General features: G+C 42.2%; 1 protein-coding gene across 9 annotated transcripts in view; it reads right to left on the minus strand.

The window, feature by feature from the left end:
- LOC111871062 (phosphatidylcholine:ceramide cholinephosphotransferase 2) overlaps positions 1-16955 on the minus strand; it is a 151409-nt gene that overhangs the window by 11076 nt on the left and 123378 nt on the right. For all 9 annotated transcript variants that reach the window (XM_023863820.2, XM_033754089.1, XM_023863821.2 and 6 more), the window contains 2 exons: positions 5005-5221; positions 1685-1901 (listed from right to left, as the gene is read on the minus strand). In XM_023863820.2, the coding sequence (XP_023719588.1) occupies positions 1685-1901; positions 5005-5220 (433 nt within the window). In that variant the 5' untranslated portion in view covers position 5221. The remainder of the gene's footprint in view (positions 1-1684; positions 1902-5004; positions 5222-16955) is intronic.

The raw sequence follows: 16955 nt of genomic DNA on the forward strand, positions 1-16955 counted from the left end.
CCTCTTTTCCCACCTAGGTACGCTATCTGTCTTGGATGCTTCACATGTTTTAGCTGACTCACTGTTATGCCGCAAATTTCCGAGATTGGAAATTTAAGGCACTGCCCAAATGTTAACAGACTTGCAAAAGCGTTTTACAGCAATTAGACCAATGATGGCAACACACAGACTGTGGAACGCGGTCAACAAATGTCTTAGGCTCCCCGTACACACAGTTTGGCCTTCCGATCGACCTTACAGGCAAAGCTGTGACAGTTTACCCCTTCCATTTCCTCCCCATACACGCGCAGATAAAGCGGCAGGCTTCATACCACAATCACGGTCTTCCAGCCTATAATGTTGAGTCACACACGTCACGTGCTACGGTCCTGCAGGCAGAACTGACGGACTGACGGGTTTCCCACAGGCCAACAGTCCAAACGATTGGCCGGCGGGCCACACCACACACGTCACTTTTGCCTTTCAGTCTTCAACTGTGCAGGCCGAACTGGAGGCCAAACTGTGTATGGGGGCCCTTAGTCAGCAGAGGTGCGTAATAGCATTAACGGAAAGCTCACTCAGTAGGCCACTGGGTAGTACGAAATTACAAAATGCACAGGGTGAGGTGCCACGGATTGCCCGCGAGGAGTCGAGTTTAGCCAATGGACACCACTAGCCTTAACTAGGGCAAAGGGGAGGAGGTAACTTCCCTCTTCTGTCAGCTTCCCAACTTAATGTTGTAACTTTACACTATACTGGACTAACCTTGAAACTTGACATATAATAATACATATTTTAATATCATAAAGCTGTCAATATATAATACACATTTTTTAAAATATCCTAGGTATACTTTTATTATAATTAATTTTAATACTTCCATTGTAACTCGAGGCATAATCTGTATTATGGAGTACAACATGTTGCACCAAATATGGATCCATATTAAGAGTTCAAATGACCCTAGACATATTCACATATCACCGTCTGATGATGGTCCCATGAGGACCAAAATATGTAGCAGGAAATAATATTCAGTCTCCAAAATACCGATTGATTATAAAATCATTTGTTGTGGCGACAGCTGACCTTAACCAAGATGCATGTTTAAATGGTCTGCTGGGATCAATAGCTGGACACAGAACGCCTAACATCTCAACACAGTACACAACAGTGACACAAACTCAATCCCCGAATTCCACTACTATGAGCATCATCTGTCCCATCACAATCTGATCAATATCCCTCGCTTAAACGTAAACTGCAGCAAGAATATCAGGAAACAGTTATAACCAATTTTCAAATGTGTATTACACTCATTCAGGATATTTATGGCTGTTACAATCAACCATGATTAGTGGTAAAACTGTTTGCGCTTTATCACAAGATTGATATCAGAACATCAGCAGCACTAGGAAGAAAGTTCATGACAACTCTACAAAACTTAGGAAATGCAAGAGAGTTTTGCCAAATGCATAACTGAGCATAACTGAACATAACTGAGGGTAAATAAAAGACATGACAAGAAAAATACTGTTTCCTCATTCCAACCAGAAAACATCCAATGATTTGTACTTTCCTGTGTCCATATTCTCATTTTCTTACAAACAGTTTTCCAAGTATTGACTGAATAGATGATGTTCAGTGTACAAGAGCCATGCAAGAACATTACGTCAACTTATGAGAAAGTACATATGACACAAACCAATAAAAGTTTTCCATTTCTCCTTAGGAAATCGTGGTTCTTCTCGAAGAGGTGCTGGAATATCGATTTTGATAACTCCATTGGGTACACCACCCCGATGGATGGCCAACCCATCTGTCTTGTCATCTTCATCATAGTACTCAATGGGAGGGGAGAGGATATCGCCTGTGTTGTTGCTTGTCCAGGCATTGGCCTTTGTGCTGGGGGGGAGCAGCGGCTGCACAACAGAAATATCCAGACAATAATTACCCATTGTGCACCCTGACTGAGGGCATTCATAACACATGACCAATACAAACACAGTAGCAATAAAAGTGATATTAAGAAGACTTCATCTCTCCCCCATTTTCTAAACAACGTTTAAAAATTCAGTTCCTGTGTCACAGAAAACAAACTGCACCTCTAAGGAAAGACCATCCAGTTAATGCTGCTCAAGGATATGTTTCTTGTCGATTCTGATAATAATCATAAACATAGAGACACTCTGTTTCCATGTGAGTAATGTTGAGTTTTCAAATATGAAGCAGGTGGCCATAGCTGCCATTGTTCTTTAACCCTTTTATATCCGATTTAAAAAAAAATTGAGCCATTACAACAATAGGACAATTTTTATGTCTTGACACATCTAGAAACTGGTTTCCAAAATTATATAGCTCTTTCAGCTTACCTGTTATGGCACTACATTTACACCAAGCAAAAAAAAGGAGTGGAATGGATCGTGCCAGGAGGTACAGCAGAGACATCTGTGGGCCATATGCCCCACTATGGTTAATCATAAGATACATTCCCCATGGTGTATATCTTAGTTATGCCTATAATATTTTTCTATATGATTTGAATGTCAGTGAAAGATACATTTAGACAACAGCTCTGAACTGGGGATACATGTACCCCAAGGGGGCAGATGCAATATACTGTCAAACACGGGAGATAAAGACTAGGAAATATCCTGACAAGTTTCTTTTGTACATGGAATAAACAAATCTTATTTAAAGAGTCACTGTATCTAGTTATGATTACAGTGGATGATAAGACACAATCTGAGATAAAATTTAAATCACCACTGAAAAAGGATTTGTAAAATTTCACTCTCAGACCAACAGGCAACTGAAAGAAAAAGGTTCTGAAACGCTGCATTATGACATGAACTACCAGAAATATTTGACAGAATTATTACATCACACAGCCCAATGTGTTATATTTGTATCATGGTATTCCCACCTGTATTAACACAGATGGAAGGACAGAAACCATTTCAAGGTACAGTTTAACTTAATTAACCAACAAAAGTACCTGAAGACAGCAGCTGCAAAGAGAAGTGCAGTGTATATAAAGGGCACTTTTTGTATCTGACTTTGGAAGTGCTCCAACTGCAATGGTTATTTGCACCTGTCATACATCATGTTTCAAAAATACATACATTCATAGCCTATGACACAGGACAGGTGACAAATACCCGGGGCACTTATACTTCCTGTAGAACAAAAAATGTAATTGGCCTAATGCAAGTGCCTTCAATAATTTTATAACAACAACTTATCTTCAGTAACAATGTATGAATAATTTTTTTCATTTATAAGGTTGGATTTCCTCCTGCAAAAACAAGTAAGGGCAAGGATTTTACTTACTTAATTAGTAAATTAGCTACACTTAGCTACAATTAGCTAGATCTTTTTTTTTTGTGCATTAACTGGCAACATTTGGTAGAGAGCTGATTTAAGGGAACCCGTACTTGAAGTTAAATTGTAACTTCTGGCTGGCAATGGAACATCTCCAAATTTTGAAAAGAGACAAAGCAAGAGTATGCCCATTGGGAGTGACAGTGGTGCACGATCAGTATGAACAGCTGTACCACCATGTTGGAAGCAAGGCCATGCCATAGCTCAAGTGGTTAGTCGCTGGCTTACCACCGTGGCGGCCTGGGTTTAATCCCGGGTCTGGTTAAGTGGGATTTGTGGTGGACAAAGTGGCGCTGGGGCGGGGTTTCTCTGAGTACTTCGGTTTCCCCTGTCAATCTTCATTCCACCAAATTCTCCATCACCATAATCATCTGGGTCAAGTAAAATAGGCCAGTCAGTGGCCAGCATGCTGAGGGGACCCAGCTGGACACCAACCCCCACTAAGTGAAAATGTTGGAAGCAAGTCCGATCATAAGATTTCATGTTGCTGAGCTGTGGAGTAATATAATAATTACATTTCTTAATACTGCTGAGGTGTCACAATAAAAGTTGAGCTGGCGGTACTGCAAAAAATTGAGGGGCAGTAACTCCAGACATGCAATGCCACACCAACACATTCAATGGGTAAAATGGATAAAAATTTTTTCACCCAAAAACATGTTGTTTGTTGACATAACCTGTAAGCTTAAAATCATCTGTTCCACATGGAAACCTATTGCCACTCCTGAACATATCCAGAAATGTACAGACTACAGTCTTCTCAGGTCAGACATCATGTAGTTTAGCAGACGGGTGGCAATGTGCTGGGGGAACCTGCTACCTCAAACATGACAGAATGAAAATGATGATGGAATTAATGAAGACCATCTAATAATTCACAGCAGTAGGTCTTAATGACCTTAACCTATAAAGTGTATGCTGATGAAACCAGGTATGCTGTCACGATTTTTAAGTCTTTCTCATTCCCACCTTGCAAATGAATTTCGAGATTTTTGTCACTTCTCGGCCATCTTAAAATGTATTTTAACCTTTCAAGGCACAGTGGTTACTACATGTACCACCTGCTTTAACACACCAAAACTCTGCATTCTGCCCACAGAGTGTATCTGTGTGTTCCGTATGGTTCTCACAATAAACAGTGACTGTTTCCCCAGACAGCATTAACCAGATGGGCTTTGTATTGGAGATGTAACATGTTTCCTGTGAGGTATGAACTTAACTTATATATTATTCTGAAGGAATTCAGTTCTTAAAGGTATGATAGTTAGGCATGATCTGCTTTGCAAAGCCTGGACTGACAGAGGACTTTTGTGTACAGCAAAAGGAAGAAATTTCAATAATATGCTATATGTGCAAGACATACGTTTGACAGTAGAGCAAGCATATTCATAACAAACAAACCCATCTTCTTGTCAGAGAGGATGTTACATATGGACTATTACTACAAGAGTTCAGTTGGAAAAAGAGTCTCTGGACGTGAACCTAAAGGGCTTGCCGCCAAGACGAACTGATTGGCTGTAAACCACCAGTCGTAAAGTAACTCTGACTCCGATGGTGAGTTCTCAAAAGGTTAATAACATGTGATAGGAACACTGAATCATCATTTGAGACAAGAAACAACAGATTAATACTGGTACAGACCTGTCGCTGATATAGGTCGGATTGGGTCATATCGCGAGTCAGGCGGACACTCTCGTTGTCGCTATGCAGCCCTGTCTCATCACTACAGGACTGGTGGGCTATGCCCGGAATGTCTACAGTATGATGCTGGTGATGTGGACCACCACTGATACCATTACTCTGAGTCTGGATACTGCCATAGTCATTGTGGCTGCTATTCTTGGGGTCCAACACCATCCTGCAGCAGTAACAGAACAGGGAAACATGTACTGATCTGATCATAACTGACACTTGTCTTTCTGCAAATCATATGAACGTACTAAAGGCAAACTAATCATATGTCACAGACATGCATTAATTTCCATATATCCATACAGGTAACAAACCTAGGATGTGGAAATAGTCCCTTTGAAAATAGATAAATCAAGATACATACACAAAATTACATGAGTCACATAATCAAAATCACTTACATTAATTGATTAACATACATAATAATATAAAGTAAAAAATTAATAAGATTCTAATTAATAAACATAATTTAAAAATAACTTACTATAAAACTTGAATTAATACAATTTTATTTAAATTACATATATTAACTGAATTAAATACATTACAAATTTACATACTTATGACCAGTTATATTGATTATATTCATTCATGGAATAAAAAGAATGATGATATAAAAACTTCTTCAATGCAGATTTAAAACTTCTCTCATCAGTAGCCAACATTTTTATTGAAGAAAGCAGTTTTCTTGGATTTGGCACCGTGTATATGTGGTGTTAACCGACGTTTCGAAGGAACGTATCGCTCGCCTCCATCTTCAGGGTAGAAGAAAAAATATAAGAAATCTGCAAGCGAAGAGACCGTGAGAGCCGGTAAAAGCAGACTGCTTTTCTCTTCGCTTGCAGATTTCTTATATTTCTTTCTTTCTTTCTTCATAGTCACCGCCGTGAAAGCCTCAAATCTTACACAACATTTTTATTGTTTGAGGAAGATGATTAAAAACTTTAATACCTGATATGTATGCACCTTTATTGTATTTTGTTAGGTTAACTGCAGGTAAATATAAATTATTGAGAGCTCTAGTAATGTATTTGTGAATTTCACTGTTAAAATTAAAAGAATGTTTATTATTAATTGTGTATAAAAGTAATGAATATATTTACTGTAGATAGAACAATGAAATGTGATCATACCTTCAGAAACAGAAACATATACTGGGAAGTGGTGGTCATATTTAGAAATTAGTGGCAAACACTGACAACTTGAAAACCCAAGAGACTGTATAACAAATTCCAGGTTCTCACGTAGACGCATTCATGAAGGTTAATAACAGACATCAGAAACACCTGCAACTGGACCCCACCCTGCAGGAATAAAGATGTATGATAAAACAGTGTAATCTGCATCAGGATACTGATATTAATGTTTCATCTCTGGAGACAGCAGTGTTATTGACAAGGTCACCTATGGCCACAACCTACCTACCCATGGCCCTAGAGCCCTTCTGGACCTTGGCCGCCTTTTCAGTTTCTTAATCTATACACAGTTAGTAGGCCTCCTTCAACTGGGGGTCAGCCAGTGGCAAGGCCACTGCGTATACAAAGAACACAAACACAGACTAAACGAACATTCACATCCATGTCTAGAGTGGGAATCGAACCCACGATCCCAGAGTTCGAGTGTTGTTATAGAGCCGTGTTTACCGCCACGTTGCATAACAACGGTCGCGGAGAGGACAACACAGAAAACACTGTACTTCTATTGTTGCATGTGTGTATGTTGGGGGCATTACCTAGCAACGGCCGCTCTTTACAGAGTCATTGCTTGGCAATTGGGATTGGAGAATACTGAAATAGATCGTAAAGAAATAACGCGTGAGGGCATGAACTGAACATAGTACCATACGAGTAAAAGGCAAGGAATTTATTCAGTAGCTGAGCAACTATTAGGGTCCGGAGGAGGACTTTGTTCTATAGGGATGGTCAACTCGATAACGAGAATAGGCAAATTTACAGGATCATGTAGACCAGACTGTGGACACTGGAATCCCCAAATTTAGAGTTCCATGACAATGTCGTCGCTCGCAGTTCATTCTAAGGCGGCGTATGCACCTGGACTGCATAGTGTCCAATGGGAAAACGTTTGGAAGGAAGAGGTGGTGGCCTGTTGGAGATACGCCCCCAGTACGGAGGGACTGAGGAAAACCACGCAAACCTGCCAGACTACGAATCACTCGTCTATCGAATGTCAGTTTGGACAGTTATCACTACATTAGCCTCCACAGCGGCTTTTTGCGAACCACGTATACAAAAACAATCCAGGAAAAGTAAAACTGAAATAGGATGTTGGAACTGCCTTCGGGAGAATCACGGCATAAACGTGTACTCACCTCTAAACAGTCGAGAGGGCGGACATGTATTGAGAACAACGAAGGGCACATATGTTCATGTTTATGTTCCTGAGATACAAAATGCAGGTTTTCTATTTGTATACTATTTTAAATTAGTATAAGATACTACAAGTGCGCCATTGTTCACTTACAGCAACCAATTGAAAAAACGCACCAAGTATTACCACGAGGCCGCGACATAGCTCAAGCGGTTAGTCGCTGGGTTCCCACCGCGGCGGCCCGGGTTCGATCCCGGGTCTGGTCAAGTGGGATTTGTAGTGGATAAAGTGGCGCTGGGGCACGTTTTCTCCGAGTACTTCGGTTTCCCCTGCCAATCTTCATTCCACCAATTGCTCCTCAATCACCCTCACCTATCATCTGGGGCTGGTACAATAGGCAAGAAGTGGCCGCAGTACAAGGGACCTAATCCCACACCACTAGCAATAAAAAAAAGGTACTACGACAGTACAAAGTTGCGTATTTGCCAAACCCGTCCAACTCACAGAAGGTCAAAGCGATTATAAGAACATAAACTAAACTAGAGGAATTTAATCTCATGTTCGGCACACTGTAACAAACAGACTACTCGTCGTCATATACACAACTACAGGTTAGGTCAGGTTTATTATGTTACACTTCATACGAACGAAAATTACGTCATCTATTCATCTTTCTTTTTCCCTCGTCCTTTTTCTGTATCTTTTCAGTTCTCAGCACAATAAATTCGTGTTAAGGCGATGCTTGAACTTTCAGTTTTTCTTTCAAATTATTCCGCCATCTTAGGAGGCCTGATGCAAGTATAAATAGAAGTTAGGTTATGCCCGAGGAGGCTTAGGTTGGTATGAGATGTGGGCCGATCCACAATTGACAGTCAACCTCACACGTATGTAACACGTTTCCATAAACAAGACACTGCAATCGAGTTCTGGCTGTTGTTTCTTTACTGATGTAGTGGCTCGAATACAAATAGTTTTGTTGCAAGTGCAATTTTCTTAAGTTTGGACTCGAGTCGTATACAGTCACTAACGTAGACCGGAAGAAACTGCGCCAACTACATAAACTAGCCAACTGAACTACTGAAACCACTAAAATGAATGAAATGCAGCTACAGCAGTGTCACCCGAAAAACGCTCTTGGAAGAACACAAACTTTAATGTTCTCTTATACCCCGTCACTTTCTTGCATTTATCACAATCCCATTCGCATATCAACAATGGCAGAATCAAGGTGACACTGTAAACGCACACCATAACCACATAATATTTGATGCTCAGGTATAAAGGAGTGTAACAGATTCAACAGCAATAAAACTGCTTCGCATTCAAATAGATATGTTTGGCAAACATACATACTTGGACATGTCTACTACCCAGTCTGTTTAACTACTGATATAGTGCTTGCATACAGCAGACCTGAATAGTTATGAAATAAAACATACACGCAGAGAGGTATGAAAAATTTACGCACTCAGCGTTTTTAAACACTGAATGCAAAATTTACGGGCCCACGGAAATCTAAAAGACATGTGGTGATAATAAAACAGTCAATGTTTATATTTCCTGCAATTAAAAACATCTTATATTCATCTTTCATACTTATAGTAACAACATGCAAATTTTCTGCAACAGAGTGTCAACAGTAGAAATTTCACGTACTAGAAACACAGAATTTTCCACTTTCGTGGCCTACTGTTGAACTTATGCTTATGCAACGCTCGATAATTCGTTGATTTCACTGATTTTACGTATATTGAAACTTACATTATTATAATGCAAACGAAAAATTGGACCTAACTGAAGTTAGGTAGTAGTGGTAGTAGTGACGTAGTGGAGGGGCTTGCGTGGTCAAATGACCCTGAGAACTATGCCGGTGGTAGCATAGCTACTGGTAGGGCCACCCATGTCGGACAGGTCGAAGGTGATGATGACCCAGACTAAAAGAAATACCCTGGCCGTCCAGGTTGGGGGTTGGGCGAGAGGCTGACCTCTCATCGTAAAAAAATATGTCTCGAAACCCGGAATCAAGCCTCGGAAGAGAAGAATGGAGGGGCTTGATAAGGGAGGTCAAGGCCCGACATCGGGCTGTTGCGCCATGGAAGAAGAAGAAGAAGAAGAAGAAGAAGAAGTTGAAATATATAACAACATTTCACGTTATTAATCCGACAAAACAACTGAATGGCTATTAAGACTTATGACAGGCCTATGCATGACCACTGCAGGGTCTCCTGGATAACGTACCGCTTAAGAAAGATGAAAATTACCGACGGTTGAAAGAAATATCGATTCTGAAGAAGGCAGCAATCAATTCTTCCGCAAATTCCGCAGTTTTAACCATTTCAATATAGTGTCACACCCAGAAAATACAACAAAAAACACACAACACTCTTCAGAACCCAATTTTACAAAAATATCTGAGGTTATGTTGTGCCGCCTCGAGGAATAATCGTAGACATGCGTTTATCATCTTAGCTATGCACAGCATACTCGTATGTCCGCATTCAACAATTTGAGAACTTCTGAAAAGATTTTCATCAAATTTGGCATGAGAGTTTTACTGAATTTTTTCGATACTTTCCAAGTTTCGTTAAAACCAGACAACAAATGACGGACACTTTCCATGAAGAACTACATGCGTTTCGGCGCGCATCTCAAGCGCAACTCGGTTTTTATCACGTGAGAGGTGTTTCAAACAGAAGGTGTAGAGAATGAAGCTCGTATTCTCTAACACGTAGAGTTTGAGGTTCTCACAACGATGGTTATGAAGAGTTATGTCTTGTGGGATATAACGCCGAGTAGCCCGTTGAAAGTCAACCGACTTTTCGGTGTCCTGCTTGGCTTATTCTTCGATCCTGAAGATGAAGACATGTTCCATGTATGACTATGGACGTGGTTTGGATTGGAGAATCGATTTATTGACCACTTAAACATAAAACTCGGAACTATAAGCACTTACAACTTTATGCGGATCTCCATAATTTACGCATCATTAGCACATGCTGAGTCTTCTCAGTTTGCTTTCACTAGTCGTTTCTTGGTAACGGATCTTAACAATGAAGATTCTCAAGTTTCTGCGCTCACGTCGTTACTTTCCGGCGAATATTTTGCAAATGAACTCACTCAGCCGGCCTGGGGCGAATCCAACAGATTTATATTGTTACTATGGGTGGTTACCTGGCGATATCCTAGTGATATGACGTGTTTACCCGCTTCTGCCAAGCAACGATTGTTCCTTCTCGCGATCGTTACATAGCAACAGTACTACACGTTACAATATTGTCGCGTGTCCGTGAATATATAGAGGTTTGAATTGGTACTTGTATTTCATGAACAGTCTGATATAGTCTCCACTGGTCGTTTCTAGGGAGCAGCTCCCAACAATGGATATTACTCTGATCCCGTGATCATTTCCTTACCGGTTGGCGACTGTCTCACAACAGTCCAGTATTCGGCAAGGACCACAAATAAAATATCGCTTCCAATAGTTATACTTTTGCGCGCGTATCCATTGCTATGGACACGCGTTTAGCGCGCCGTTGCCCAGCAATGATCAAATCTATACATTTCACTATTTCGGCGTTTTAGCCGTCATATTATAACATTTCGTGATTTATACGGAACATGAAGGTTCATGAAGTGTGCAATATCCGAGGTTGTCGCAGTGGTAAGTATAAAAATCATCTTCTGGATGTGATGCCGTGTAGTTTGGTAAATCTTAACCGTCGTTTCAGTGGAACCTGCTTCATTTCTTCCACTGACCTACCCTAAGAATGGAAGGAGCACAGACTTCATGTCCAAGGTATTTCCCATTCTACTCTACAGCTATGCATCCCCAGGAGAATGCTGGGATAGTACCTCAAATTGGGTTACGACTGTTTCCTTCCAAGTACTTACGAATTCCATATTAGTCACTGATCACCCTATAAGATCCATTAACAGCGTTGTTAAATAAACCATAAACACACCTCTTGCTTGGCTTATTCTTTCCTCCCTGAAGGTGAATGCAATATGTTCCTCCGAAACGTCAGTGAACTAAGACTACACGACGTTTAATCTCAAAATGTAGCTTTCTTCGTAGTCACGGCCGGGAAAATAAACAAATAAATGACAGCTTCAACATATATATATTTATATAGATTGCACAAACATAGTACTGTCACGTGGTGTGACTAGACACGAGTTTGGATTGGCAACTCGATTTATTGGACACTTAACACTCGTAACTAAAAATAACTACAACATTCTCAACGAGTTACGTACTCCAAAGATCACTGTAACTACATCACACATAAAGTATTCTCAGTCTTCACTAGGCGTTGTTTGGTAGCGGCTTCCGATGGGGGACATCCCCCTTCCTCTGGGTTCCCGAATACCAGCTTCTCACTTCTCTCGACTCGATAGATAACCCGGGGACAGGCATCATAAAAAAAAACTCTTCCATTATTGCGTGTTCTCTCGTTGCCGGGGAGATGTGTCCACATAGAGCTGTTCCCTAGCAGTGGCTGTTGTACTGTCACCTGTTTACACAGCTGTTGCTGGGCAATGGGTATACATGTCATATTATTAATAATTTAATGCATTAACATTACATCATACCGTGTTTCGGCTATAAAAATTATCATTGTAGGGATAACATGCAATACGAAATACGAAGATAAAGAGCATCAATATACAGGGTGTCCCAGGAGGAATGTGCCAAACTTCGGGAGGGTGTTCCTTATGTTAAAGTATGCCGATATAACCCAAAACACCTATGTCCAAAGTTGAACGGTTACGGAGATAATGGCCNTCCTGCCAGTTTTAATATCTATTTTGTAATCAACAAGTGTGTAACCCCGGTCAAAGTTTGACACTTCTCTGGCCATTATCTCCGTAACCGTTCAACTTTGGACATAGGTGTTTTGGGTTATATCGGCATACTTTAACATAAGGAACACCCTCCCGAAGTTTAGCACATTCCTCCTGGGACACCCTGTATGTTATCTACTGTCCCCAGCTCACAACGCTGAATATCACATCCTTCACTTAGGCGACATGGCAAAAAAAAAAATACTAATAAATCAATGTGTCTATGCAACTAGAAAGGTGTCGTTAAATAAACAAAGAAATGATTTCACACAGGTGTACTTTGCACATCGAGAACCTCTGGTCTGAACTGATGCCCGCCTAGGCACCGGTTTACTTCCTGGATAAGGCTTTTCTTTTCTTTTCCACGAATGTCTTAGATGCGACACTGAACCAGAAAAATTGCGTGGCTGTGTGGAAACAGTTCCATTTAAATCAAAAGTTCGCTAACACGCGCCATAAAACGTGGCGCGCTGCTCGTGGAAATGGAGTCTTGACACACACTGCCTCTGTTGCAACAATTGACAACTGCGCGATAGGTACGTATATTGTGCGTTCGGGAGCAAGCGCACTCCTGTCTGTGCCTATAAATATTGCGATGGACTTGCTCAAAGCATTAACCTACCGAGCCAGTAAAACCCATTGCTAGGTAAACACATTCCCGAGGTAACGTAGTCAACAATAGAACTTCGGTTGCTTAGTAGCCAAAGTTTCGATAAGCACGTTTTTCGTGACCACGAATCATTTACATGAATTTCCATGGATACGCACTTGCCTATACAAGGGGCCGTGGAGACTTCTCAATTTTTCATTCGTTCGTGAGACAGATGTCGTTCAAGGCATGAGTTGTAATTCGTCGGCAAGAGAGTTCAGGAGTAGTTCAAAGTGTGAGCTGTTATAATTGACTGTAATTGTAAAGAAGTGGCAATAAAGCCAATCTTCAAATCCAGAACTAATTCTTATTAGTCACGCTAACCCCGCATAAGTGACATTCTGCTACTCAGATGGCCGCTTCTAGACGCCCGTTCTGTCAGGAATGTCTGTCTGCTCTCTTCGCAGTGAACTATGTGTGCGGTTGAAGCACTGCCAGACAAGAATGAAACCTACGTCGCCAGTCAATTGCTACTAACACTTAAACCTCAATAAATGTATTCTGGAAGAATACTTCAGCAACTGAACAATTTACCAATATTTTATGGAACCCGAAGGTTCATTACTGTGTTCACAAGAGCTCTCCACCAGTCTCTATCTTCAGCCAGATCGATCCAATCCATACAACTCCATTCTACCGCTGAAATCTTCATTTAACTACACAATGAAACGTGCGAACTGAATTTTCCGCTGTTAGGCTTTGAAGTAAACCCTGCTTATACCGGAGTCCCAAGCGGACTAACATTCTGCTGTTCAATTGGGATCTGCAGCAAAACCTGCTTACAATGAAATCCTGTGCGACCTGAACATTTTTCTGCAGTTGTCACTGATGTGTGGTGAAAACCTGCTTGTCGCGGAATAATATGGTACCTGAACAATCCCCGGAATTACTCACTTATGCTATTATACAGTAAACCCTGCTTATAACGGAATACCAAAGGACCTGAACAGCAGTTTCTTCGAATTACAGGGAATTTGGGAGTCGAGATAGTTTAATTGGTATAATGTCTAGGCTGCGTGGAGACTAGGATACCAAGGAACAGGGGTTCGATTCTCGGCAAGGGAAAGAGATTTTTTCTCTCCTCCACAAAAGCCAGACCGTCAATGGGTCCAGGGGGCCGTTTCCCCGGCGCATGAAGCTCACCACTCCCACATACATCACGGCGTAGTTCTTAACTAAACACAAATGCAACTTTGCCTCTATTTTCAAAGGTCGGGAAATGCGGTAGCGTAGTTGGTTGAGGCACTGTGCTATAAGCAGGAAAGTCGCAAGTTCGATTCTCGATGAGGTCACTGGATTTTTCAATCCTTCCAGCCGCACTATGGCCCTGGGGTCGACTCAGCCTCTAACAGAAATGAGTACCAGGAATTTTCCTGGGGGGTAAAGGGCGGCCGGGGCGCAAGGCTGACAATCTCACCATCTGTAAGCCGATTGTCTAGAAGATGTGGAAGCCTCGACGTATCACAACTCCATAGGTCTTCACGTCCTGTTACAAGGATAGCCTTGTCACTCTACATTCTCGGGATCAGATAAATATTCCGGTAAAGACAATCTGTCCGCTCAGTCCAGGTCAGAATTCTAGAGCAGTGTCTGGGTAACAAAATGTGCGCAAAATTTACGCAGGAATGCGTCTCCCATTATACCACGCAAGTCAACATAGTAACAAGAGTGTGATACCGACGTCAGTACATTTTATCAGCAAGTTCTAGGTGCCCCACTTTGATTTACAATGGGTTTTCACGCTGTGGCACCAGTAGTAACTGTGAATAAATTATCGGCTTATCTGAAACGCCTCTTCATGCCATTATGAAAGACAAACACCAGTTCTCAGGGGTCATACATGAGACAGTGAACACCCACGATAAAAATGTCGAATCATGGGAAGAGGTGAGGTAAACAAAATGTAAAGTCGTCCCTGTGCCATGAAGAGGTAAGGGGAACGGAGCTACAGCACCACCATTCTTAACCTCGGCACTAGATGGAACTGAGTGGTCAGCTTCACACCCCGGCCGCTTTATCTCCGGTGGAAGAGCCCCCGGTATCCATTGGGCCCCAGAGCCGGTCTGGACGCTGTGGAGTGCAGACAAATATTTATGACGATGTTGATGGTAATCTTTCTACACCATTTGGTGGCAAGTTAAAGCTATCCCTGTAACAGGCTGTGGAGGCCAATAGGGTTGTGAGACGTCGAGGCTCCCAGACGGTGGTGAGATTGTCAGCTTTACGCGCCGACTGCCCTTTACCCGCAAGGAAGATTCCTGGTACTAATTTCTGTTAGACTGAGTCGACCCCAGGGGCACAGTGCGGCTGGAAAAATCATGTCAACTGATAAATCCAAAAATCTCATCGGGAACCGAACTGCGACCTACCGGCTTGTAGAGTAATAGTTCTACCATTCTTAACCTCGGCACTAGAGGGAGGTGAGTGGTTAGCTTCACTCCCCGGCCGCATTACTCCCGCGGAAATAGCCCCCGGTACTCATTGGACCGGAGGTTGGGTAGGCCCAAGAACCGGTCTGTACGCTATGGAGTAGAGAAAGACCTTTTGCCTTTGCCGGGAATCGAACCCGAGCCGTGGAGCGCGTAGTGTCGGAGTAATGGTCCACACAAAACGGCGGGCGCGAGAGTTGAGGAAACAACCGAATACACTGCGTAAATGACACGCCACTCCAGATGAATAACCACTCTTTCACACCGTACTCCCCTAGCACACTTCGCAGCGAGTGGGATGTCGCGTTAACCCACTTCACACCGTACTCCCCTAGCACACTTCGCAGCGAGTGGGATGTCGCGTTAACCCACTTCACACCGTACTCCCCTAGCACACTTCGCAGCGAGTGGGATGTCGCGTTAACCCACTTCACACCGTACTCCCCTAGCACACTTCGCAGCGAGTGGGATGTCGCGTTAACCCACTTCACACCGTACTCCCCTAGCACACTTCGCAGCGAGTGGGATGTCGCGTTAACCCACTTCACACCGTACTCCCCTAGCACACTTCGCAGCGAGTGGGATGTCGCGTTAAGCCACTGACATACAATTCTGTCCGTATATGTAAAATACCTCCAATAACATTTTATATAACTTCCAAGCTTTGTTTCAAGCGAATCACACGAATTTTTTGGTTTTCCAGTGCATATAAAAGTTATGTTTACACTATACTGTAGTCTGAGTGCGCAATAGCATTATGTCTAAAAAACCATTGTAAAGTAAAGTAAACGTATGTCTGTAACAGGCCGTGGAGGCCCACAGGGTTGTGAGATGTTGGAGGTTCCCACATTTTCTCTAGACAATCGTCTCACAGATGACGGTGAGGTTGTCAGCCTTACGCGCCGGCCCCCACTTTCATCGGGAAAGCTGTTCACTTATACCAATGAGATAGGAGGGATAACATTAAGACGGATCTAACCGACAGGCTGTGAGGACAAGAGCCGGACGGAATACGTTGTTGGGCCTTCAGGCTCTCTTGCATGTTTCCAGAACCCGAGGACGCTGAACATCAAGATTATGGTCTTCTGGTTTGTGACGTCGTGTAGGTCAGCGAAGTTCACCAATGTTTCAAAGGAAATTACTGCCTCTATATTCAGTGTTGACCAATATGCCATGTAACAAGCAAGAAACAGGGCTCTGCTTCCTCCTGAAGATGGACGCGGTACGTTCCCCACGCAAGTACGAGGGACAGTCATTAAATAAGTCACATATTGAAATAAAACGTAAAAGATGCGATGTTTGAAACGGGGGAAAAAAATAGAAGAAAAAAAAAGAAGCATTTCTCGACATATCTTCCACCACCATTGATACACTTGTCCCATCGCTTTACAAGTCCGTCGAAACCTGCAACAAAGAAGTCTCAGCCAATTCCGCGCCTCCGTTTTAACCTCTTCGTCATCAGCGAAGCGTTTTTTACCCAGTTGTGGGCCGCTTTAAGTGACAAAGACTTCTGACAGTAAACAGGTAACATCAGTCTGTATTCACTCTGTTTGTTCATGAAAACACGCATAACAGAACACTGCTTTTCGGTATTATACCCTCACGCACGGTCGCCATTTTGACTACTGAAACCAGGATCTGAACATGCA

Source organism: Cryptotermes secundus, unplaced genomic scaffold (assembly GCF_002891405.2).
Source record: "Cryptotermes secundus unplaced genomic scaffold, Csec_1.0 scaffold73, whole genome shotgun sequence".
Classification (NCBI taxonomy): Eukaryota; Metazoa; Arthropoda; class Insecta; order Blattodea; family Kalotermitidae; genus Cryptotermes; species Cryptotermes secundus.